Here is a 24,040-nt window from a genome sequence, read left to right on the forward strand (position 1 = left end):
TTTGTCTCATTAACTGTCTGGTGCCGCTCACAGTAGTCTGCTGTGACGGGGTCCTCGAGGACTAATGTTACAGGGAAATCATTAGGAAAGTGCTTTGGACTGAGCTTTACTGAAATCTCTGTTTTCCCCCTATTGGAGTGCTCCACCACCTCCATCCCCCCTCCTTCTCCTATTCCTTCTTTTTAAACGTCAGTGCAGGTACCGTCTCCCTCCCTCCCATCCCTGTCTTTTTGTTACATAATGCCTAGTGGCTGTGCTCACTATTCAATTCAAGTTGGTTTAAGAGAGATGGTAGTTTTAAAAAAAACACAAAAACAAGCTGTTTTGGTAAAGCAATATATATGATTATTAAAGATAAAATATGGCGTTAATTTTGTTTGAATTCCTGCCGTCTCTCTTTACTTCTAACTCTGTTTTGAAGCATCTGCCTTCCAGCAGATGGGGGAGACTGTAATGGTAGCTGCTTTCCAGGAGGATGTAGCTCATCTGTATCATGACGGCTAGGCCTGTTGGGCCATATACGTCCTAAGAGTAAGAATAATTTCCTGCTCTCTCTTTTCCTCTCTACCTTTTCCCTGTGTGCATCAGACTTTCGCCCCCCTCTTCTTTGTCACTCCAATGTTCTCAGCTCAGGCTGCATAGGAAGCTGGCATTTCTCTCGCTGGGCTTATTAAAGCCTGTGCTTTAGAGCTCTGGAGGAGGGCTAACACTCGAGGGGGACATGACAGTCATTGGCAGTGACAGCAGTTTAGTGACAGCTTCCTAATGTCAACAGTCACATGGACAGGTAAACATCTAAACAGATAGAAGAGAGGTGGATGGAGAGAGACAGGGAAGGTCAGAAGTTGTGGATGAACTCAGCCGGCGGTTCCTGCGTCTTCTTTTCCTGTGCCGTGCAGATGCTTCAGTGGGAATAAAGCCTCATTAGGATGGAAATGGGAAGGCAGACGAACAGAGACGGCTGCTGGAAATGAGTGGGAGTAAAAACGAGATGGAGATGAGGGAAACGGACACCACAAGAGGCTGTGACACTCATCATATCTATGGAAAGGTCAGGAGATGATCAAGCCTTCAACGTTTTCAACTTTTTTCTGTATTTTTAAACCTCCGTTGGGCTCCCAGACGGCCAATCAGTCCTCCTGTCTCTAAAGACTGACAGTAGCTGCTTTTTACTTCTCATCCCTCCCCTCTTTCCACCTCTCAAAACCAACTCTCATCTTTACTTAGATGAAAGTTGGTTTTGCAGAGTTCATCTTGCAGCTCAGCCACAGCCTAGCCCTCGGCAACCAATTAGCCTAGAAATGTGCGCTCTTCCGTTACACTACACCTCTATAGGTTTCACCGAGTAAACCTACACTGCACAGCAACATAAAGAAGAAGAAGACGGGGCCATATGGGTGGAATAGCTGCTTTAACGTACCACCCAGAGAGCTTGATGTTCCCGGGTTTATTTATTTCAACGGTATGATTTCAACCATATTTTTTTTTATCTACAAGAAATGGACCAGCAGATTGTGAAATCCAAAAAAGAAAAAATAGGCCATTTGGAGGCGTTAATATTAACATTCCTGCCAACAAAATATAACATATAGGGTAGAAAATGAGAATGGCAGCATTGCTGCGAGCCAGAAAGCTGTCATGACCTCTAAATTCTCCGCTGGAGCCTGAATCTTATTTCATCACCGTCCAACTTTGCCAAAGTGTGCCTTCGTACATAGACGTATTAATCATCAGGGTGTTCTGGGTATTGCTGCATTTCTACTAATAATAGGGTTAAATTCTTGGTTGTCTTCATTATCATTCCAACCACTCTTCCCCAGAGAATAACACAAGTATCAGTATTCTCATGTACAGCATCATTATGTACCTTCCACAAACAGGAGAGAGAGAGCTTTGTTCCACCTCCACATTTTTTTGATATCTGTGCAGAAGCATGGAGAATGGATTTCAAAACTGTGACAGTAGCCAGCGTTTTTCTTCAGATAAGGTTACATTTTCTGATTAAAACTGATAAGAATCTGCGATCAAATAATTCTCATTTGACTTTAAAAGGTCAGATAAGTTTTTCCGTCTGCCTGCAAACTTTGTGTCCTTTGATCAGCGATGCCGTGCCCTCAGGCTGGACCTCAGGAAAGATAAGAGTCTTTAAGATATTTATGTCTTTGCAACCTTTGAAGATACTATAAATTGACATTTTTAGGTGTGAGTGCCTTCAGTATGACAAAATTAAGTAACAAAACCATCCAAAAGAAGGGTGTGAAGCTGACTTTGTAGTTAAAGGAGTTATGGGTGTTGATTTTCTTAGAGTCTTTGGATGCGCTCAACCACATTTACCAGAGCAAAGTGGTCTGAAATTGATTTAAAACTTTCCATATTTAGAGTTGACTAACTGCTTATTCCTAACTACCAGTACCTGGGCCAACAGTTGATAAGATATGAACTGATACTTTGTGTCGTCATTGCAAAACTGTTGAGTTGTTCGCCACAAAGTTTAGTGTAACAGAGTAACTCTGTACTGCTCTTTATTTTTGGGGGGAAGTTGGCAGCACAGTAACTGCAGCTGCATTAGCTGATGCTGTGTCCCATTTGTCAAATGTAGTGGTTAGTCATCATCCTAAAGGCTATTTGTCTTTGTCAGCTTGGAAATAAGAATGAAATAACAAGTCTGCCAGCATGATGTTTGCATACTGCTTATGTGCTGTAGTAAGAGCAGAAAGCCTGCCAGTTAACGTAGGCAGGGCTTACCGACACAAATCAATCAATCAATGCCTTTGTGAAAGCTGTAATACTGACGGGTCAGTCAGCGGTCGGTCTCACAAGGGAATGAATATGGAACTAAGTTACTTTTGCCCAGAGAAGGACACCTCAGCTAGAGAGAGGACTGGAGCTGTGACCAGTCAGGATTATGATGATGTCAAATACCTGTAGTTAACAAAGGTAGCAAACTAGGTATATCGCACATTCTCAGTGAAAACAGCGATCAGTTTTACATCTTACAGACTCACTTTTAATAAAAGTCCAAATTCTCCTTTGCTGGGTTATTGTTGGTATTACTTTCATAATAACAAAAGCATTCCTTTATTGACTTTTCAGGATTAATCCATTATTTTTGGCAGTGGTATGAGTGTTACGGGCTTGCCCAAACTTAATCTGGTCTTTAAGTCTGACATCATTGGCCGTTTCAGGGTCCAAACTTCGCTTCATATCCCAAAGTCAAATGAACACTGCGGCATCACTAAGCGTTAAAAGCTGTCTAAATTCTTTCATCTTTAATCAAGTGATCAGTGTGGCTGCTTTATCAGGTGTACCAATTAAGTTTAACATCCAGGCATCCATGAAAACAGAATTTATGAAGTTTATAGGAGTTAGAAGTTAGCAGGGAGTTAGCTCACTGGTTTTCATCTAAAGATATACACCATGTTCTGACTGAGGGATTTCTCAAAAATTAAAAATTACAGCTCTGCTGTCACTTCCAACATAAATGAAGACAGAAAACTAAACGGTAGTGACGTTTGTAGGGTTACTGAAGTTGGGCTAGCTGGTATATAGTGATGGCTAGCTACACAGCTATGGTTAGCATAATATAAACATATGAGCACAATGAACTTTTTTCCCCTTGATAAAAGTTAACAAGAGGGTTCCTGATAGTTAGGGACAAATACAATCTCATGGCAGGATGCTGTAAACGGACCAAACTTCAGTCAGGAGAACAACTGAGATAATCAAGATAATCCATCCGCAATACGAGGTTAGTCGTTAATATACTGCTGCATGGTCTGGGCTGTAGTTACATCGTAAGGTTTTAAAAACTGAGCTTTAAAATGTGCTGCCGATGAACAGCGGTAATAAAAACAGAGAAAGGCCAACAGTGATCACTGACTTCTTTTTAGGGGCTTGTTCAGATTAAATACAGCAAGATACAAAGCATTAAAAAATGTTAAAAACACAACAGCCTTAATAAACACAGAGTAGTTTGGACCCGAAAGCAGGGTTCATACGTCGTCACTTAAAGACCGGATAGTGACTGCTGGCTTAATTGATGTTTAAATTTCCTGAACAGTGGCATCAGCTCCAAACTGACATGGCCAAAATGTCAAGTGTGAACTCCACCAAATATGTTCGTACGGACGTAGCCGCCGAGAATGAAAAATTAAGCCAAAGGCGAAGTGCCTGTATTTATTTATTTATTTTAAACTCCCAGCAGAGGGAAACTTCTCTGATTGCTAAGGACTAGAGAAGTCTTTTGGAAACTGCCTTCAGCTCTCTTGCCCTGTCCACATTTTCCCGATGAGTTTATGGGCTCAGTCACTAGTTTCAGGTCATGATGAATAAAATATGAAGTACATTTTGTAACTAAAGGTCATCATTAGAAAAGCCAGGAAGGACAATATTCAGGGTATGGCCAAGCTTCAGGCTTCATAAGGGGACTTAACAGTGGATGACATTACGATGGCTACGTCCATGTTTTATATAAAGTGTATGTTTCAGCCTTCTTGTTTTTGTGATATATAACAAGATAGCAGATGGCAAACTGCAAGTTATATCATGTTGATGAATATGTATCAGATATTTCCACTCTTAATGGAGCACTCAGCTACACCTCTAACAGCTTCAGTAAACCTATAGTGGAGATAAGCCTTCAGGCCCTTTTTGTGCATCTTTGGTCTCCATTACCTTCTTTGATGCATGTAATCCTCATTATGTGGTCCTTACATTTCCTCGCCTTCATACACAAACGGCTTCAAACGTCTGTTTTATATAAACTAGAGGAAAGCACAGACAGGCAAGTGTGTCTTTAGAATTTTTGTATTAGTTTATTATTGTGTATGTAAAGTCTTTCTTAGTTTAGTGCATTCAGCACAGATCCTCTTTTATTTTTTCCTCTCTCGTTTCTGAGAGGAAAACCAGTGTTTCACTTTAATATGACAAATCCAGATTAAATGCATCCACAGCTTTTGTCTGTGTTTCTGTAAAATCTTGTGCTTTCATTTCTTTGTTAAATTTATTCTGTCATAGCAGTCCCATGGATATGGCTCATGATGAGAACCGAAAGATTAATTAGTTTGGCAGTCAACAATACTTTAATCTTTCTACATTAAATCACTATAGAACCACACTGATTTGCTTGTTTACAACTTCCTGTCACAAAGAGGCAGCGGCTGCTGTCTGTCAGCGCTTCAGAACATCTTAGAACCAACAGTTAGCTGGTCTGTACATTAGTAAAATAGGGCATATATTAGGGTTGGGAGATATGTAAAAATATTCCAACTGACAATCGTCAGTCCAATAATCAACAAGACCTTTTGATGGGCGGAGCAATGTAATCATGCACGGACTGATTCACGCATTTACAACACAGAAGAAGTCCAAACATGGACGAACTACTTGCAAAAAAAAAAAAATAAAGTTGCCAGTTTGGGATTTCTTTGGCTTTAAACCGGATGAAAGAGGTTTAAAGGAGCATGTTTAAACCGGATGAAAGAGGTAAACCTAAGGATGTAACCAAAGTGGTGTGCCGCTTATGCAGACGTATAGTGCGAGCACGACTAACTTGCATGAGCTTTTTATCTGTCCATGTACAAATGCTTTTTTCTGAACATAGGCTACTGCCTTTTTTTCTTTCTGTTATGAGTTTGAGTAAATGAATCGCTACATTTGGGCGCACTGTGAGGCGGGTGCATTTGCTCGCAGATGAAAAAGGCTGCTGTTAAAACAGCGTTCTTATTATTATTATTATTTCTGTTGACTGCTTCTATTAGCTCCATCATTATTAGCAAACTTACTCATGGGCAAATAAATAAATAAATCATCCTTGTAAAAACGATCGACGATAGGCTCAGCCTAATCTGCATTGTTATTTTCATCTTTGTTCATCAGATTTTTTAAAGGTCTTTTTAAAGGTTTGGCCACCAGAAACTTGATGTGACACACTTGATAAATCAGTTACTTGCAGTCAATTCCATCTTATATGTTGATATGAAGATATCAGTCAACACAGCCAGTTGTGACCAATACCAACATTCAACCAATATGTTGGTTTATTCCTAAATGATAAATGGGACTGAAAAAAAGTAGTGAAACCAACTGGTTGACTGGTCACATACATCCTTTATCCACTGTCACTGTAGCCACAGTGCCAAAAGTTCACTGACTCGAGCTAGTCAGATATGCAGAACATGTCCTTAAACGATGAACTGAACTTTTGAAGTGTTAGTCAGACAAATAGGACTTTTGAAGATAGCACTGCATGTTGAAAAGTTAATACATTTCTGTAGAGTTTTGTAAATGATGCCTAAAGCAAATCATTTCCTTTGGAGAGCGAAGCGCTCTCAGTCTGCTAGAATAATGTGTTTTTATGCAGGTGTGCTTGTGCTGCAAGTGCCATCATTTATATGTATTTGTATCTGTACTTGAGACTGTTCTTATACTAGAGAAGAAAATGTATCCCTCTTTCTTTTCTTTTTCTTTCTTTTTTTTTTTTTTTTTAAACTTGTATCACATAGCTTCATTTTGCACAGCTAAGCCTCAGAGAAGTCCGGTATTAATGGTCATGCCTGCCGTCTTCCCGCAGCTGAGCAAATGGATGGCCGAGCTCAGTAAACACGTTCATTTCCTGCAGGCTGACAGCAGCCGCTGTGGAGCAGGAGACATCCAGTGGAATGAACCAAATGAAAGTGCAAATTATTCTTTCTTCTCCCAGGATGACATGTTTATCAGACCCTGAAACTGTGTTTTCCTCTCTCGACTCACTCAAAGCACTATTACCAGAATGAAACGTGGGTGAGAGGAGCGTGTTTGGTGCAAGGGAGTGGGCGCATTTGCACGTTTCCGGGTTACCCTTTACTTAGGCACGTCTTTCTAAATCATTCTTACCAACAACAGGCATGAGCTGAACGTTAACCTGAGGCAATGGAGAATGCACAGCCCTTAACATACAGTACATTTCCAGAGAACTTAATAGAAAAGACACGGGCTGCCCTCCTTCTCTTCCCCCCCCGTCATCCCTCTCTGGACCAGTGGCCCTCTCTGTCCATGTTTCCCTCTCTGTCCATGTTTCCCTCTCTGTCCATGTTTCCCCCGTGTGTCTCAGTTAGAGGCTTCTGGCCGACTTGGCACTTACCTGACCTAGAAAACACAAAATCTGCAGCTTCCTGACTGAGCCCACTAAATTTAACACCCAACCTTTTTCTCCTCGCTGCAAGCCTTGTAGTCCCTGGAGCTTTAGGCCTTCTGACAGCAATTGATAGGACTGCTAACTATAGCAGAACAGTGGAGAGGACGAGGCGGAGGAGGAAGGTGGATCGGAAAGGTAAACAACATACAGCCATCAGTGGGATTTAACAGGGACGCTCCGCTTTGAAGCGCGACATGAAAGGGCTTTTTTGTTACCAAGTGATATGTTCAGCTAATAAGCATTTAATAAGTGCATGTGTTCAAGGAGTGCGTAACACTGAGATTAACCAGAGGGAGGCCTGGGTAGAAAAGAGCCGGAGGCTGAGGCAGATGGTTGGGGTGCAGAGCTAGATCAGTATTTTTTCTTTTCTTTTTTTTTTTTTTTTAAACATATGAAAGATTTAGAGTGGAAGAAGGCAGAATTGGATTTATATACTGAGATATAAACTCAGAGTTTTAGCCTGCAAAATCACAGAGAGAGTGGCTGCAGGTCAGTCTCCTCTGAAATGTTACAGGACTATGATTTCATCAATATATTAATTGATACAAAAAAAGGTGAAAGAGTGGTAGTCTGTCCCAAGACCTCGTATCTTATTAGGGTTTAATAATGTTATTATTGCTATCCTACACTAAAAGGTCATTCATGGTTCTTGATCAGCCGTGGGCAATTAATTTTCCCAAATGGCCACATGAGAAACTAGGACTGTTGTGGAGGGCTGCAAAACTAAGCTTATAAAGAAATAGAAGTGAATATTTTGCAGAAACGAGTTGGCTTAGTGACCTTCCACAACTGGGACTGTTGTGGAGGGCCATAACTTTCCCAGTAACCAATCAGTCAATCTGAATAATATACAGTATATTTGTGGGTTACAAAGATTAGTTTCATTGCTCTACTAATAGAAGTGCATTGAGCCAGCATGTGCAGTACAAGGACCTGAAACTGAATATAATTCAGCCCTTATTAAATGTGTCTTTTGCTTTTAAAATTGTTCTTTCCAGCAAGTTTAGTTTTCTGCTGTTTGTCCTAATGAGCACACTCTTCTTTATAAATTCAGTTCAGCATAATGCGTAAAAGAATCTTCCCATAAAATGGTAAAAATATATGTTTTGAGAGATTGTCTCCCATTTGCGGTTAGCGGTGTCATCTACAACAGATGGTGAACTATAAAACAACAAGAATAAATTAGCCATTTTCTACAGTTTGTTTTTAGTTCAAGCTCTTAAGTTGATATGAATTCATGGGTCTGGGCGTATGAAGCATATTTAAACATAATAAAACCATCGCCAGTGCCAATATGAGAGCCAACCACTCTGAATTACTTTTACTCTTATACTTTAATGCAGCGTGTAAGATTTTATGATGCTAACTAAAAGCATTTAGCGTCTTATAAAGCATCTGCTTTATCACCCTTATTGATGATAGTTTACAAAATGAACATCATGACCTCCAAATAGCGACTGAGACCTTAAACTCATCAGGAGAGCATTTTCTGAGGTCTGAGAACAAGAGAGCAGAGGTCTGTCTTAACATAGAGCTCGTTTTGCAACAAGACTTGGCCCAAGTTTAAGGTAATTCCGCACTGGCTTCACTTTTCAGACCCTGAAGATACGTCCATCTTTTGTATAAAGTTTATGGCCACCATAAATCATCTTGTAATGCCTCTAAAAGTCATCACAAGCCCCTTGGGGCACTGGTGCCAGGGTTTACAACCTCAGTCATGCTTTAGATTCAATTGTGTGTCCTTCAGCAAGGCTCCTAAACTCTGAGCTGTGTGCTTATTATTAAGGCGCTCTGCCTTACTGTGATGTCTAATATATATATATTGTAAAAGCCATGAGTAATGGTACTACATGTGATGCGATCTCTTCTCGGTGATGGATGACACACATTATTAAAAGATTGTAATGAACTTCCTGATTTGCTATTTTAAGCATCGTTTGAGGCTCTTGCCAATAGACCTGCCAGTCTTCAGTGTTTTCCACTCATCTTCTTTCATAATTCTTTATTAAGTTAATAAGGAATAAAGGAATTGAAAAAGCTTCTCATGGTGTACTCAGCTTTTTAAAACCACTGAACTTTTTTTTTTTTTTATTAGGACTTACCGGTAGATAGAAGTTTAATATAACTCCAGTATAAAGCATCTCTTGGGTTTAATTAAGGAATTACCTCCTTTAAAAATGAGTGGAGACGTGCTAGGTTACATTCAGAAACCTTTCCCCCTCCTTAGCTCAACTAAATCCAGTGCTTTTCACTCCAGAGACTGAATCTTTTTTTCTTTTTTTTACTGTGAATTCTCCAGTGCCCCGTGGAATCATTATCCAGTGACCTCCTGAATTAACATCCTCCACCCGTTCGGCAGCTGGGTAAAAAGGCTGAGGTTAGAGCTGGACAGATCATCTCAGTGGAATATATAATTAGTCTCATGATCTGCAGTAGATGGGTCGTACCAGCAGATAGGTCACATTGAGTCCCAGTGGAATTTTTTCCAGCAAATTTAGGTGGGCTGCGTTGTTTAAATAGAAACCTGAATCATGGTTTCGTTCACATTTGAACGCTTGAGACACTGTAATACACAGCAGCTGCTGCGCTGGCCTTTTCTTCTACGACAATATTAATTACAGCATCCTTGAATAATCTCTTCTCTTTCACTTGGCTCTGTGCAATGTGCACTCTGCTGAAAAATTAATGAATTTTTGTTGCTTTTTTTTTTTTTTTTTTAAATGGATTACTTCTGGTTTTAAATCAGAGTTTACATATAGCTGCTCCCTTCAGAAGCCCCACTGTTAATCTGTAATTGCTGCTCGTATCGCCTCATTAAGGATCCTCAAGTTTCTAGAACATATGGGTGAATAACTGAGCTGCCTTTATTTAGACTGTTGAATGTTTTCATGTGCTGTTCAGTCGTAGGTACGTGTCTCTTTGCTTGCCAGGCGCCCCTGGCTGACCCTGCGGAGATCAACTCCAGGAAGCAGCCCGCCAAGCTCCTTGTTATTAGTGTCATTCGCCTCTCTTCGTCCTTATTAAATAATGATTGTGCTGCAAAAACACACACACAAAAAAAACAAAAACAAAGTTGGTTTCATGCTCCAGAGCTCAAAACTATTAAAAGTGAGCATCTGAGCTGTTGTGATGCAAAGCATGGATTCTGTGAGGCAGAGACAGGCAGGTGCTCTCATCTGTGGCGCTACTCCTTGCCATTAGATTCCCCCTGCATCCAATAGCTTCTAACAGCACATAGAGAAATATACAGAGAAATGGCGTGGTCCCTGAATTAATGCTTATTGTGTGTGTCTGTGCGCTCGTCTGGCCACCTCTATAAAGCGCTCTGTAGGAGAGATAAACAGGTGCTATGTGCAGCTGGTGGTCAGAGATTACAGCCAGCGTTGTGACAGCATCTCACCCAGAGCCAGCGCCGCCGTCCTTCCCGCTGCTTGGAGACATGAAATCTGGAGCCAAGTCTAAACCCTGGACAGAGCCCATATGAATAGCCTTTTTTTTCTTTTCAGTTGTGTTTGCTCATTAACACTACCCTTCAAATCCCCTGGTGCATGAGACTAAAGCGGTCTCATAGCTGCACTGCTGAATTCAATAACACTCGGACTGTTTCTGTATGTTTGCGATCAGTAAATGCAGCTGGCTATTTGTCACTCCCATAACTTGCTGGGCTCAAAAGAAACACAGTATAGAACAGTTTTCCATGTTGACAAATCCCAGTGCTAATAATAAGCCAAATTCTATTTATTCAGTTTTAGTGATGTTTTTGTTGTAAAGTACAATTCCTGCTGATGGGAATTTTGGTTTGTTTTTAAAGAAAATAAAATACATCATGACCTTTATTAAATTGGATTAAAAGGTCAAGTTCGTGAATGGTTTTCGTCATACCTAAAGTTTTAGATCTGCACAAAATTTAATCAGGTGGTCCCTAAGGATCTGTCCTAGGTCCTATTACTTTTTAATCTTTACATGCTGCCACTTGGTACTATCATGAAGAATCATCATATATCATTCATACACAGTTGATCTTACCCCCTGTTCACAAATTAAGAAGCTGCGTTGGCTGTTGGATCTCTTGAAAGTTTTTAGAACGGAACAGAGATGAGATGGAAATATTTGTTGTTGATCCACAAAGTCAAAGACAGAAGACATATTCATGTTTATCATCTCGTTCTCTGAAACACAATAAGCAAGTCAGGAACCTCGGGACTATTTTGGACCGCTCAGTTTTTACAATCATATTAGTAAGGTCACCAGTGCCGCTTTCAGATCATTTTCACTGCGGCCCTGTTTTTTTTTTTTTTTTAAAGCTACCTGCTGACCCGAGGTCAGTTATAACTTCTTTCTTTGTTCCGTGTAATCTTGGTTTTTATTGTTTTTATATTCATTAAATTCAGTTGTTCCACAGTTTCCGACCACTGGCAATTGCTCGTGCATCCACTAACTTCACTATACATGTTTGATATGAACATTCAACATTGTAACAGTGTATTTTTTAGACACTAACTACAGAAAACGTAATAGATTCAATTTAAAAATTAAACTCTAGACTCTCTAGAGTTAGTTGGAAGCAGCAGACTGGGACTAAGAGCCATAGAGTGTTTCGGGAAGTCAATTATGTGACTTACACACGTGTTTGTGTGTGTGTGTCGCTGCTGTAGGGAACAACCCCAAAGGCACTTTTAATACAGATTTTGATCATTTTATCTGAATGTCGATAGATTTAGTCGAACGGCATCATCAAAAACCCAGCAACATGTCTTCCAAAACTGTGTCTGAGATAAAAGTAAAAGCTTCCAAAAACTCTCCACTGTGGTAGTTTTTGCTAAAGGATCCACAGGCATGTTTCTGTTACTTTTTCAGTTTTAGGAAGTTTAAATAAGGCTGGGAAACATGTTGCCATTTTCCAGCCAGCTGCTGTCGGTCCAGGCAGTGCCACTGAAGCAGATTAAATAGATATTTAAGTTTAAATGTGTGCACGAAATGCTTTCTAAAGTTTCCTGATCATTTTGTTTATGCTGAAGTAACATTTCCTGGGACTTTTAACTCATTTATTAGGCAGCACTGTTCATTTCTTTCTTTCTCTTTTTTTTGTTTTTGGATGACTCTTGCTGGCTGGAGGCTGGTCAATCCAGAGCCTGACGTGGCCGCTGTGCCAATTTATTAGCCAGCTCTCCTCCCAGATGCGCAGCTGGCCAGCCAGCGGACAGATCTGGCACCATCCTCAGATTTGCCCCTCTTCCGCCCTGCTTGTTTGAAAACAAACTGACCTTTATCTCTGACAAATATTCAAAGCAATCTGACTAGCAGGTGTTCCTAAATTAGAATTTAACAACGAGAGCCTGGCCAGCAGTGTTAACGATAGGCTGACTCACACCGACCGTTAGCGTTTTAGAGATAATGTTACAGAATAATTAGGAACATTTGAGTGTCCACGACTGCTCTGAGAGAACTTGTCTCAGAAGGTATCCCTTTACGGCGCCTCAGTCCCACACTCTGCAATTGTGGGGATCTTCCATCTCGACTGATTTAATTCTAGGTGAAAACTTCTCCATTCATATGCAAATAGCTTGCAAAACATTCCACCTCACACCTCTCGTCTCCAAATTGTCACTTTTTTCTGCTCCATACTAAACTGGTCTAATGCATTGAATTGCTAATACACACTATGAATAAATGAATAAATCCTTTTTAAAAGTCATCATTTCACTCCGCTGACCGGCTCCTGAGGATTCCAGATACGAGGTTAGTGGAAGATGACTGACAATTTGATATCTGATTGGTTTGGAAATGTTGTGTTTTTACATTCTACGATACTGACACACAATCACCAATAAATAAATTTCAAAGTAGCTTTGTGCAATGCAGGGTAACAGAATATGGTCAGCACAGAAAAGCGTGATGAAGAAACATCCATTCAAACTGATTTTTCATGAATAAAGTCCCCCTGTGCCTCCGTCGGCTCTCTTTGCAGATGGATTATACATGAACCCAAAACTGTAAACCTTGCGGTCCTAAGCAACAAGCTGTGAACCTGAGATATTTATCAATTTGTACATTATAAACATAATGTGCCGTAGAAATATTGTTAAAGTAAAAAATGTAAACAGAAACTGAACATTTCTCAGTTTCCACTTGCTTTGCTTTGGTGACCTTTCAACCCTGAACATGAGAACAGATTTCAGTCAGACAACTTACATTTGAAATGTTGCATCACAGCAGCAAAGCGCATCACATCCCACAAATATGATAAACACAGAAACTGTAAGGAGCTGAAAGAGAAGGAGTTACAGTATTATTTTATTTTTTGCTTTTCATGTGCTTTTAGAGTGCACATCCAGCAAGACCAGTGAAAAAATGTAAAGCACATCATTCTTAATCAGCGCTGTCATTAACTGAGCACATGCTGTGTACAGCCATTCATCATCTTTACTGTTCTCTCAGTCAAAAGACTTCAGACCTCAAGATTTCACATTTACTGATAATTTTAATCATTCGACATGCTTCACTTGGAATATGTAAACCACTAATGAGAACACTTGTTTTTGGGTAAGTCATCACATTGAATCAGATCACATCATCACATAAACATGATGATATCTTGTATAATGTGGTGTATATGTTATATTAGAAATCATTATTATTTCTGCAGATTATATCAGTAAGGAAGCTGAATAAATATTGACTGATAACCGATTGATGTCGAAGGGGTCGGATTAAATACGCGTGCACTTCTTCCCACTCCTTTCCGATATGTAACTGAATCAGGTGAAGCGATATTAAAATGTATTTTGCTTTATTCTGTAAAGCATTTTTTTTCCTTTTCTACGCTAAACGAACTTCTGTGTATTGTTTACATGATCGATATTGAACACAAAGCCATGTTGTGCAGGAGTCGCGGATGGGGGACCATTTGGGGGGGGGGAAGGAAAAGAGAAGAAGCAGCACTTTCTTTAATAACACTTATAGGAAGTCTAGAGTATCTCTAAAAATGTATTGTGCTTCTTGTTTGAAGAAAGAATCGGTGTAAGCGCATCTGAAAATCCTGCTTTTATCTCTAAAAACTTACGAAAAGGATAGAACGGCTTTTAAGTAACTACACTGTGGAGTCGTGTGGAGTTTCTATTCTCCAGTGATGTTGATCTTTTCTACTTTAATAAGTAAGATTCCATTTTTGAAACAGCTTTCTCAAAACAAAATGTGGCTGCCTTTATACTGTCTGTTTACTTATGTTCTATCAAACCAACATCAGGTACAAAACTAAATAAAATTAAATAACTTTAAAATTTGCATCACTAAATACATTTTGTGACACAAACCGTAGTAAACTTAATAAATCATGTTTGTGCGAGTCATTAAAATACTGTCCTGAAATTGATACTATTGTATTCCACATTGGTGTGCAGTAATATACCAACAGTTTTAACAATAACAGCAGACTTGGCAAACAAACAGGAGACGAAGAAAGGGTTTGATGAATGTTAGCTACGATGAGCTGGTGAGCGTGATGGGAGGGGGGGAGGCGGGGGGTGAACTTGAAGATCCAGATGGAAGAAAATGGAGAGGCAGCGAGTCAGACCTGGCACACATTAGAGCGAGCTCTGTGCTTCAGGGGAAACCATGAGTACAATTAAGTAGATGATGTTTTACACAGTAATGGCTTTCCTCCTGTCACTGTTCACATAATGTCTATTTTAACACCTCATTAAGCTTGGTGTTCAGTCTTGAAATCATTTTTTCCCAGCAAATCAAGAGGAAAAACCCTTATTTCATTGGCAGAAGTATCTAGCTTCTTGAAGCCTCTTTATTTGTTTGTAATGCAAACATAATTTAAACATAGCAGCGAAGGGCTCGGTAACTCATTTCAGGACGGTATCATCATATTTGTGAAAAGTGTTGCAGCATGCACAGCTGCACAAACATCCATCTGGATGGGGGCGAGGGATAGTTTCTCTTCCCTCTGGCATTTTTTCCCTCTGTTTTCTAAGACTGAAAAAATGAGAAAAATGACTAGCTGCGAAGGGTGTTTTTTGCAGTGCATCAGGGCCAGAGTGCTATGTAACCGCCATCTGTGTGGATCTGACTGTAACGAGCAGACCTGCGAGAAGATCCTTGGTGGACAATTCAATCCAGCAATGGCTGAGTGTCTATAACAGAAATAGGGAGGGGGGGTTAGCATTAAATGCTTCACGGGGTTGGCAAATGTTACAGTCAGTGCAGCGGTGGCCAAAACAGCTGCTTAGATTTTGTTCTTTAGGTAGTTGGACAGTGACTGATGCTGAGATTTATGTGGTTTTTCTAAGTTTCACATTCACTGTGTTAGCATGCACACAAGATGCCATGTTGTTGGAAGAAATCCAGTTAAGGAGGAAAACCAGAGGACATTTTTAAATGTAGGTGGTCGGTAATCATATTCCACCCCGGCCCCTTCCTTGGCTTTAAAACAAGGCTGGCATCTTTTAAATGTGTTACAAGGATGAGTAATGGTGTTCCTGCTGACCTGCTGCCACTGTGATACTCTCCCTGTGCCGGGTCTTTTTGTCATCCACACACACACATTTGTTGAAACCCAGATAAACAAAACCAAGACAATGGTCTCTAATAGAAATCTAGCTGCAGTACCCACATTCCAATTAATGAATTCCGTTTTTATTTGTAAAGATCGTGACAGTGGGGTGAGGAGGCTTTCAGTAGAATTAGCTCCTCTCAAATAATGGATTAAATCCAACTTTACCGTGTTTGTTCCTTTTTGTAGCACATGAACCAGCTCTCCACCTGCTGGAAGTTCTGGATAAAGGGACCCTGAAGCTAAAAAACTAAATGATGTAGAGAAGTAGTTCACCAACCTGACCAATGAGCCAGCCAGTAGGGAAACCACGAGATGGGAAGGGCATTGGGTAGCTGGTTAGCCACCATTGAGCTTACAGAATAAAAGCAAGGGAATTGTACAATTGGATATCATGTCTTTTTTTTAGATGACAAAATAAAAGCATTTTTTAAGAAAGATGCGTGGTGAGCCGCCAAGTTAGCATATTTGTCTGCAGGCTTCATGTTCATGTGATATAGAAGAATTCAGTTTGAAGAAAGGCGGTATTTTTGCAGAAGCTACTGTAAATGTGTATTCTCCCTCTGGCTCATTTAAGCATTTTACTGACGGCGTCGCGCGTTGGTGGCATCCCTGCTCAACAGTCATGCAAATTAGCCCTCACCATCCTTTGGAGACGGCTAGAAAGCCACATCAAAAGGACTGATTCTGATTTCTTGTCTTCAAGTCTGCTGTGACACAGCACACGTGTAATGGGTATGTGTGTTATTGAATGCTGTATGTGTTCCTTCTCTCCACACCAGCTTTAAATCAGTCTTTCTGGAGTGAGTTTTATACAAAGATGAAACTGGAAAAAACAAGCAGAAAACATAAAAGATAAAATCCAGCGGTGGCCTGCTAAGCAGGACTTGCTCTGTGATCTGTTTTTAATGACTGCAAGCTGTAATGTTATTGTAGCGACCCCTCTGGAGTCCTGTCCTGTTCCTGACCCTTCACTGATACTTCCTGATGAGAAAAAGAAAAAAACTGTAATCAGTGTTTAAATAAATAATGAGGTGATTTGTTTGGAAGTGGTTTCTGTTGTTGTCTCCCATGTTTTCGAAAATGAAGTTTATTTGGGCTGCTCGGTTTATGAGTGCAGGGCATCCACTCAGGTTATCGCGTTAATCAGCAGCTGAATGATGCCGTAGGCTGTTTAGAAAACATTTTATTCACACAGCAGCGTGACCGCATTTGTACACCTGCACGAAAAGCAGCTAAATATTTATATTATCTTGTACTAATGTGCCCAATTTTGTTTCTCTGTCCTTTCTCCCTTTTCCCCCTCCCTCTGTTCTGTCTTTTCCCTGCTGCAGGTATGCATTGTACAAAAGAGGGACACCGAGAAGATGTACGCCATGAAGTACATGAACAAACAGCAGTGCATAGAGAGAGATGAGGTCCGAAACGTCTTTAGAGAGCTTGAGATCCTACAGGAAATTGAACATGTTTTTTTAGTAAATCTCTGGTGACTATCCTATGTTTTTACACTTTCAGTGTGGTCGGCTCTGTTTGTGTCGGTTGCCTGCTTCGCCTGTCTGTGCGCTCCGTGCGTCCACCCTCAAGTGATTCCCAGTAGACGTGTGCACGCTTGCTGTAAAAATCTGTCGCATCCTTTAAATAGAAGCACTCTTTTTGAATGTTATGTGTTGCATGTGGGTAAAAAAAAAAAAGTTTAATTAAAGCTTGAACAAATTCTCCTTCAGAAACCAACAGCTATTAACTTAAGAAACAATTTATAGCGGAGAGATATTCTGGGATATTAATTTTGGCTCTGAGCCCATGAAGCACACATTTGATAATTACTGTGGTTTGAAATGACCTCACTCTTCCCTCGAGTATGATATGTGGGTGAATGGAGGCTGCTTTCATTATTCAATGCTCATCTCCGGGCGGGACACATTTCTAAATGTAATTGGGGACCTGGCACGGCATTCACGCCGTATTACACAAAGCACTTTGCTCCTCTGTAATTGGTAGAGCGGTTGTGCACGTGCTCGTCGTCTCCGGGCGATCGCTGTCAGAATATTCCCACGTTCCGTGATGGATTGATTACGCGGAGCGAGACAAAGCCGTGTCCGGGGCTCATTCCTTACCAAGTTGTGAATGATTTAAGATCAATCTGCAGAATGCATTTGCCTGCTAGATACTCTTACTTCACTACAACAAACTGAGGGCATTTTAATGAGCGTACAGTAGTAGGCCTGTTTATTTTTTATAATTCCCTGCAGGAGTTTATGGCTGCCAAAGCCTTCTGTGTTCTAGTTTTCTAGTTCTAGCTGTGCTGCTCAGCTCACCCTCACTCTCTCTCTACAAGCAGCACTGTTTTAAATACCCATTAGTGACAAGCATGCTGAACTGTATCTTTGTGGCTACGTGGGATTGAGAAGTTTCACACCTCCTCTCTCTGCATTTGAGATGCTCCAAAAAAATGGCCTGTCCATCTCACCGGGAGCACACAGAAACTCATACTCGAGCAGTTCCTGTCGTTTCCAAGTATAATTGGTCCTATACTCAAAACGCCATAAGTCTTCATTCTAATTGGACCATTATCTTTGACACGTGTTATTTTAGGATGTTGAGGACGATTTTGCAAACAGATTTTGCAGACCTGTAGCGGTATCCGTGCAAGCGGACGGTTTGTGTTTCATCTTCGTGGAGTTTCTGCCTCTGCTCCTAATTAATGGAAGCCAATTGAGCTTTGTCACTTCCACGCATATTAAAATATAATCAAGAGCACTAGTCTTAGTTACTCTACACCCTGAGAGTCAAACACGAGTTCCACTGGAAAAATTAGTGAAAATTGCAGGGAAGTCATTAATAGCTCCAATAAAATGTGTTGAGAATTCATTTGTGATTATGCCAAAAACAATAAAGTGTTTGTAAATCGAGATGAGCGATTTGAATAATAAACATGTAAATGTTGCTCAGTTACAAAAAATGTACATGTGAATTTTTGGTGCTTTTCAGCTGTGATCTGTAAATTGTAAAGTACATGTAATGAGAGTAGATTTAATGAAGCTGAAAAAACTGAGCCATGCTGCTGAAATTGGACTTGCTTAGCTCAGGCCGCTCATTATCTGTTTTATAAATGGATTAGTCATTAAATGAGGAGAAAACAGGATCGTGCCGCCCCCCATTTCTTTGTTTTGTGAAGAAAATAGGAAATGGGTCCAGAATTATTGAAACGTGGAAATGGAAATGCATGTAAATATAATTTATGAGAATCAGAATCAGAGAGACTTTATTTATCCCCAAGGGGCAATTAAGATAGGGAGGGAAAAAAAGAGTTTGCACAGTTTGGTCCTATCATCACCTTTATTTTAAAACACCACGTGGACTCTCTTAGGCAGCTCTCTTCTAATTTCTTTAAGTAGTCTTCGGGAATAGTTTTCCAGGCTTCCCGAAGGACATTCAAAGCTCTTCTTTGGATGTTGGCCGCCTTTTGTTTCCGTTCTCTGTCAGAATCCTCTGGAACAGCCGATCTATGACTGATAAAGTTCCAGTGTGCGTTTCCAGGTATGCTTTTACTGCATTGGCAGTGTGTTTGGGATCATTGTCATGCTGCAAAATAAAGCTGTTGCCAGTCAGATGTTTTCCAGATGGTACATGGTGGATCGAAATCTGATGGGATTTTTCTGCGTTCATCAGCTTTTGGAGAAAACAGCACAGGCCGAAACGAAGGCCCAAACCATGACAGAGCCTCCACTGTTTTACCATGGCTGTAGACACTGCTCCATACATGTTGACAGCAGTTTGAACCAGAAATGTCAAATTTTGAATCATCACTCCATAAGAACTGTTGCCACTGACTATCAGAGTAATCCTTGTATAATTTGGCATACCTCAGTCTTTTCTCCCTGTTTCTCTTCATTAAAAATGGCTTCTTGACAGCCAACATTTCACTGCCACCATGTCTCAAATCGGTTATTTGCCAAGTTGTCTGTTATGTGTAGACATAACAGTGGTTCATCTGTCTTTTTTATAATAAATGATTCACAGCTCAGTGTTAATTGGCTTAACAAAACAATAATAATAGGAAGAAATAAAAATGTTGCTGGAAAAAATGGTGAAACACTTAAAATGACCTTCAGGAAGCCTGAAGAACTATTGCTTAGAAAGTCTGGCTCCTTGGAAGCAAAATATGAAGATATGAGGGTTGGCTCAAGACTTTAGTATAAAAGTCTTGAGCCAACAAGTTGTCAGATCTTTAAAGGAGGAGTAGTAGGATCTTTCACTTTTCACTTGGCCTATGATTTCAGCTTGCTTTAAAAAGAGCAGTTATGTGTTATGGTCTGACCCATTTATGAGATGAGACTGTATCTGGCCCACGAACTAAAATTACAGTCGTCTGACTTATTTTTGTCGAGTCACTCTTGGAAAGAAGTTCCAGTGATGACTGTTGGTTGAATCAATAGGGAATGACAGATTCTTGAATGCAGTGTTACCGTTTGAGCATTTTAAGTTGTTTTTGTGATGTGTTGAAATCTAATAATGCCATGAAATGTTTCGGTTTGTCTAACTTTGCATTAAGTGCAGTAACAGACAGACAAAGAAGGTGTAACAGTGAGGGATCCAGAAGGCAGGAGTACTTTGTCAACAGGCTGTTGCCATTGCTGTTAGATGATGTGACAGGCAGATATGTGTAAACATGTCTGGATGCAGCTGTTACCCTGAACTTAAGCAGCTGCGTTGATGTTTTAAAGCATTCAGGTTTGCAGACTTCTCTGATGCTTACAGAGCAAGAGAGGTGTTTTCTTGCAAACCTGTATTCAGAAGATCACTTCAAATACAGGTTTGTTTAGTTCCTTCCTTAATAAGCAGTTGGATTTACGCTGGACTGACGGAAACGTCTAATCACAAGAAAGTTCAGATAGTTCCCTGAAAGCTGGATGTGAGAACACAGTGACACATAAAGCAAATCAATCTACTGCTTGAGTCTCTATCGCAAGTTTATTTCTGTCGCAGTTTACCAGATGCTTTGTGAGCATCTGTGCGTGACAGGATTGTTTTGCGATGCACCTGTATGCATCGGATAAACTGCTCCATTTAGCTGCTGCGTGATACAACATCTCAGCCAGGCAGGTAATGAGAGAGGACCGATGAGAAGTCTGCCTCATCTTCCTGTCTCCCATCTTACTGTATAGCTAAGAAAATAATTGGTTGCCTGTGTGGGTAGGCTGATCAGACAGTTGCTGGTATCCATAGGCTTATCAAACAGAACCATACGATTTCTGGTCCTTGGAATTTGGGCACTTCGGTACTTTATTAATGCATATGTGATAGAGCAGCTGAGGGCATTTTGGGAAATGCCTATTTTTTTTAAAAAACAAACAGATCTAACTTACAAGAAACGCCTGTTTTGATAAGCTTCACAGGAGTGCTTTTATTGATACTGTGCCAGGAGGGAGGCAAACAGATTAAAAAGCGCAGGAAAATCCACCAAACGCCTGTCAGATGAAGATGACTTCCACAATCACACAGAGAGGAGGAGGAGGGGGATTATTATGAAGACAGGAGGTGCACACAAGACTGTACTAAGAAAGTATTTGGTGCTGATTTTGTTTTGTCAAAAAAAGAGAGATGTGCAGAATAAAAGGATTTGTTAGGTTTCCTCCAGCTGATACCTACACAGCCTGGCACGCTGCGTCAGGAAATGGAGGTTTCGCTTTCATTGAGACGTCGTTGAATTCTCCTGTGCTTTTGAACCGCTCCGTCCATAGCATCACAAGAAATTCATTAAGAAGCGGTCTTCTGAAAGCCCACACTGAATCCCATCAGCCGGGGGAAGGCTGCTTTAAGCTGGGCGGATGTCAAGTTTGCAGCCCACGGTAATTGCTGCGACCATTCCCTCGCCGCATAGAAATGATGTGTAGGAGTCAAGGGTACGCTGAATGGATTACCTTAAAGGAGGAAAAATTAACTATCATCTGCTGCACACTCCAAATCCACATAAATCCTTGTAAGGATTTGCAAACCGTGAGAAGACGCCGACTTCCTCTTTTACTCGCAATGTTGGAAACCCCAGAGTGCAGGGGTCCCACCCAGAAGCAGAGAATAACTAACAGTAGGGTGCAGAAAGGAATTTGATCCCCTGGTCTGTACATCATAGTAAATGTTTGGTTTTCCCTTTAATGCTCCAACCAGTTCTCCCTTAAGGAGATGCACCAGTGACCAAATGGACGTACATCACGGCAACTGTTGTCAAAGAGCTTCCCCACTCTCTCGGGATCATCTTGAAGAATGTGAAAGGTTGAAAAATCAAAACAAGGGTGAGTCATCTGGAGCAGCTGCATGAAGTGTTTTGCCTCATGCCATCCTTCCCTCCATCAGAGTCATATAAAGCAAGCGAGAGCAGCTCCGAGGATGGATGTGCTCTCTCCTGTTCGGCCTCCATTAGGAATATTGATTGCAGACCTGGATGGAACAAGGCCTCGGGAGGCCATGGAACAAATTAGCCTCTACACCTCCAGTCAGCAGTTATAACAAGCCCTATGAGGGGCCTTCTTTAAATCATCATCATAAAAGACGAACTACGAGATCTTTTCTCTAATGCTACAGTAACACGAGAAACAGCAGTGGTCGGAGACTGCTGTAACCGCGTGCTTACAGTCTTGTTGTCTTTGAAATGGTTGCTTTGAAGATGGGGACTAGGCTCGCAGCCACTTGCAGTCAGTTTCCTTCTTCAAAGCGACTTCGGCACATCAAGATGGTAAGAAAACAGCAATAAGATTAACTGTAAAATTGCATGGGTGCTCAGCAACCCTGCTTTTATATAGGAATATAATCAGAATACAAGCAAATTGAGTTGAATCCCCTATTGCAAAGAGACGCTTCACAGACAAGTTCTCATCAGCATAGACTGACTCAGATTGATTGCAGTGTGTCTGCAATCCTTCGCCAGTCTGTGTGACTACAGTCGGTTTGAGTGGGGTCATGGTTGTTGGAAGGCAGGCTGCCTCCCCACAGTTGTCCTATGCAATCACTTTGTATTAAAAGCGATTGCTCTTAGGTCACACTGGTGCGGCTGAGCCATTATATTTAATAAAGCATGCTTCCAGGCAATATGCAGACTCAGACACATCTGGGCCTATTCTGGGCTACTTTTGGCACTTGTGCCTCAGTTCTGGCAAGTGTTTTGTGGTCTTGCCGTAATGTGGTCGGGTTGAATATAGATTTCTACAAGTATAATAATTATATCTGACCGTAAGTTATAAGCTGGACTAGATGTAGGTAGGTAACGACAAGTCATCTGTGGGCCAGATCTGACCCAAATGCCACAACACATCTGACATCTGGCTCATATAAGGTTGACATTTGGTTCAGTTGAGGCAGCCAGACTCAACCTGACTCAAAGTTATAAGTCAAGGCCAAATGTGACCCAAAGAAAACTGGATGATGAGCATTTACTGCGGTCGGTAAGGTTATTTCGTCCTAGACTTGCCAGCACTAAAGGACTTGGGACTTTTGTTCAAAGTGCCCTACACACACTACTCTTAAAGAAGAACTTTTTTTTAGGGCATAGGACTTAAAGTGTGCCTTGTGAAAGCAGGCCAGTGGAGGTGTTTTGTCTTAAGGTGAGTTGTTAGAGGCAGTGCTCACTCACACCATTGTTACAGGAATCCTCAAAGGATCATGCAAAAGTCTTGTGACTGAGCCACACGGCCAGTTTGAGCCATCTCTATCATCAACTTTATGTAGGCCATCGAAACTTTGTAGAGCGGTTAGAGCCAACAGAATCACAAGCTCTTGCCTCACTCTAGTTTTTTCCTCAAAACTCATTCCACTGTCTCTCTATTTCCCTCTCTCCTCCCTGCCTCCCCGGGCTCATTTGTCATTGTGGCCTGATTATTTCAGCCTGTTCCTTGTACTCCTTCCAGCCGGCTAACCTTCTTCTCTTAGTCCCCGCAATCGTGGCAACCTAGTCCTGTCCCGGCCATTTCCCGCATGTCCTTCCTCGTGGTTTTGGACAGTCACGGCTCTCCCTAGACTCTTCTCCCAAATAACTGCTAGGCATTCATTCATACTCGAGGGTTTGTGCAGCAATTCCTCTGTGCTCATTAGGAGAGCGGCACTCAATAAATTATCCTCATCTCAAGTGCAGCAGAAGCACATAAAATGAGATTAGTGGTTAAACATTATGTTGACCGTAGCTATATTACAGTGAATGTCTCCAAGACAAATATGAAAGAGTTAAAGGTTCCCAAATCTAAATTTGTTTTTTGTGTGAACATTCGATCAAATGACTGCATCTTGTGCAAAAATATTAGCTCAAGGCGCCCAAGTCG

At 40.9% G+C, this 24,040-nt stretch overlaps 1 protein-coding gene across 1 annotated transcript in view; it reads left to right on the forward strand.

Annotated features, from left to right (window-relative positions):
• The window catches only part of LOC134640272 (serine/threonine-protein kinase 32C), a 96,574-nt gene that overhangs the window by 43,071 nt on the left and 29,463 nt on the right, over nucleotides 1–24,040 (forward strand). The window contains exon 3 of the mRNA XM_063491949.1: nucleotides 17,069–17,220. Within this exon, the coding sequence (XP_063348019.1) occupies nucleotides 17,069–17,220 (152 nt within the window). The remainder of the gene's footprint in view (nucleotides 1–17,068; nucleotides 17,221–24,040) is intronic.

Source organism: Pelmatolapia mariae, linkage group LG13, assembly GCF_036321145.2.
Source record: "Pelmatolapia mariae isolate MD_Pm_ZW linkage group LG13, Pm_UMD_F_2, whole genome shotgun sequence".
NCBI lineage: Eukaryota > Metazoa > Chordata > Actinopteri > Cichliformes > Cichlidae > Pelmatolapia > Pelmatolapia mariae.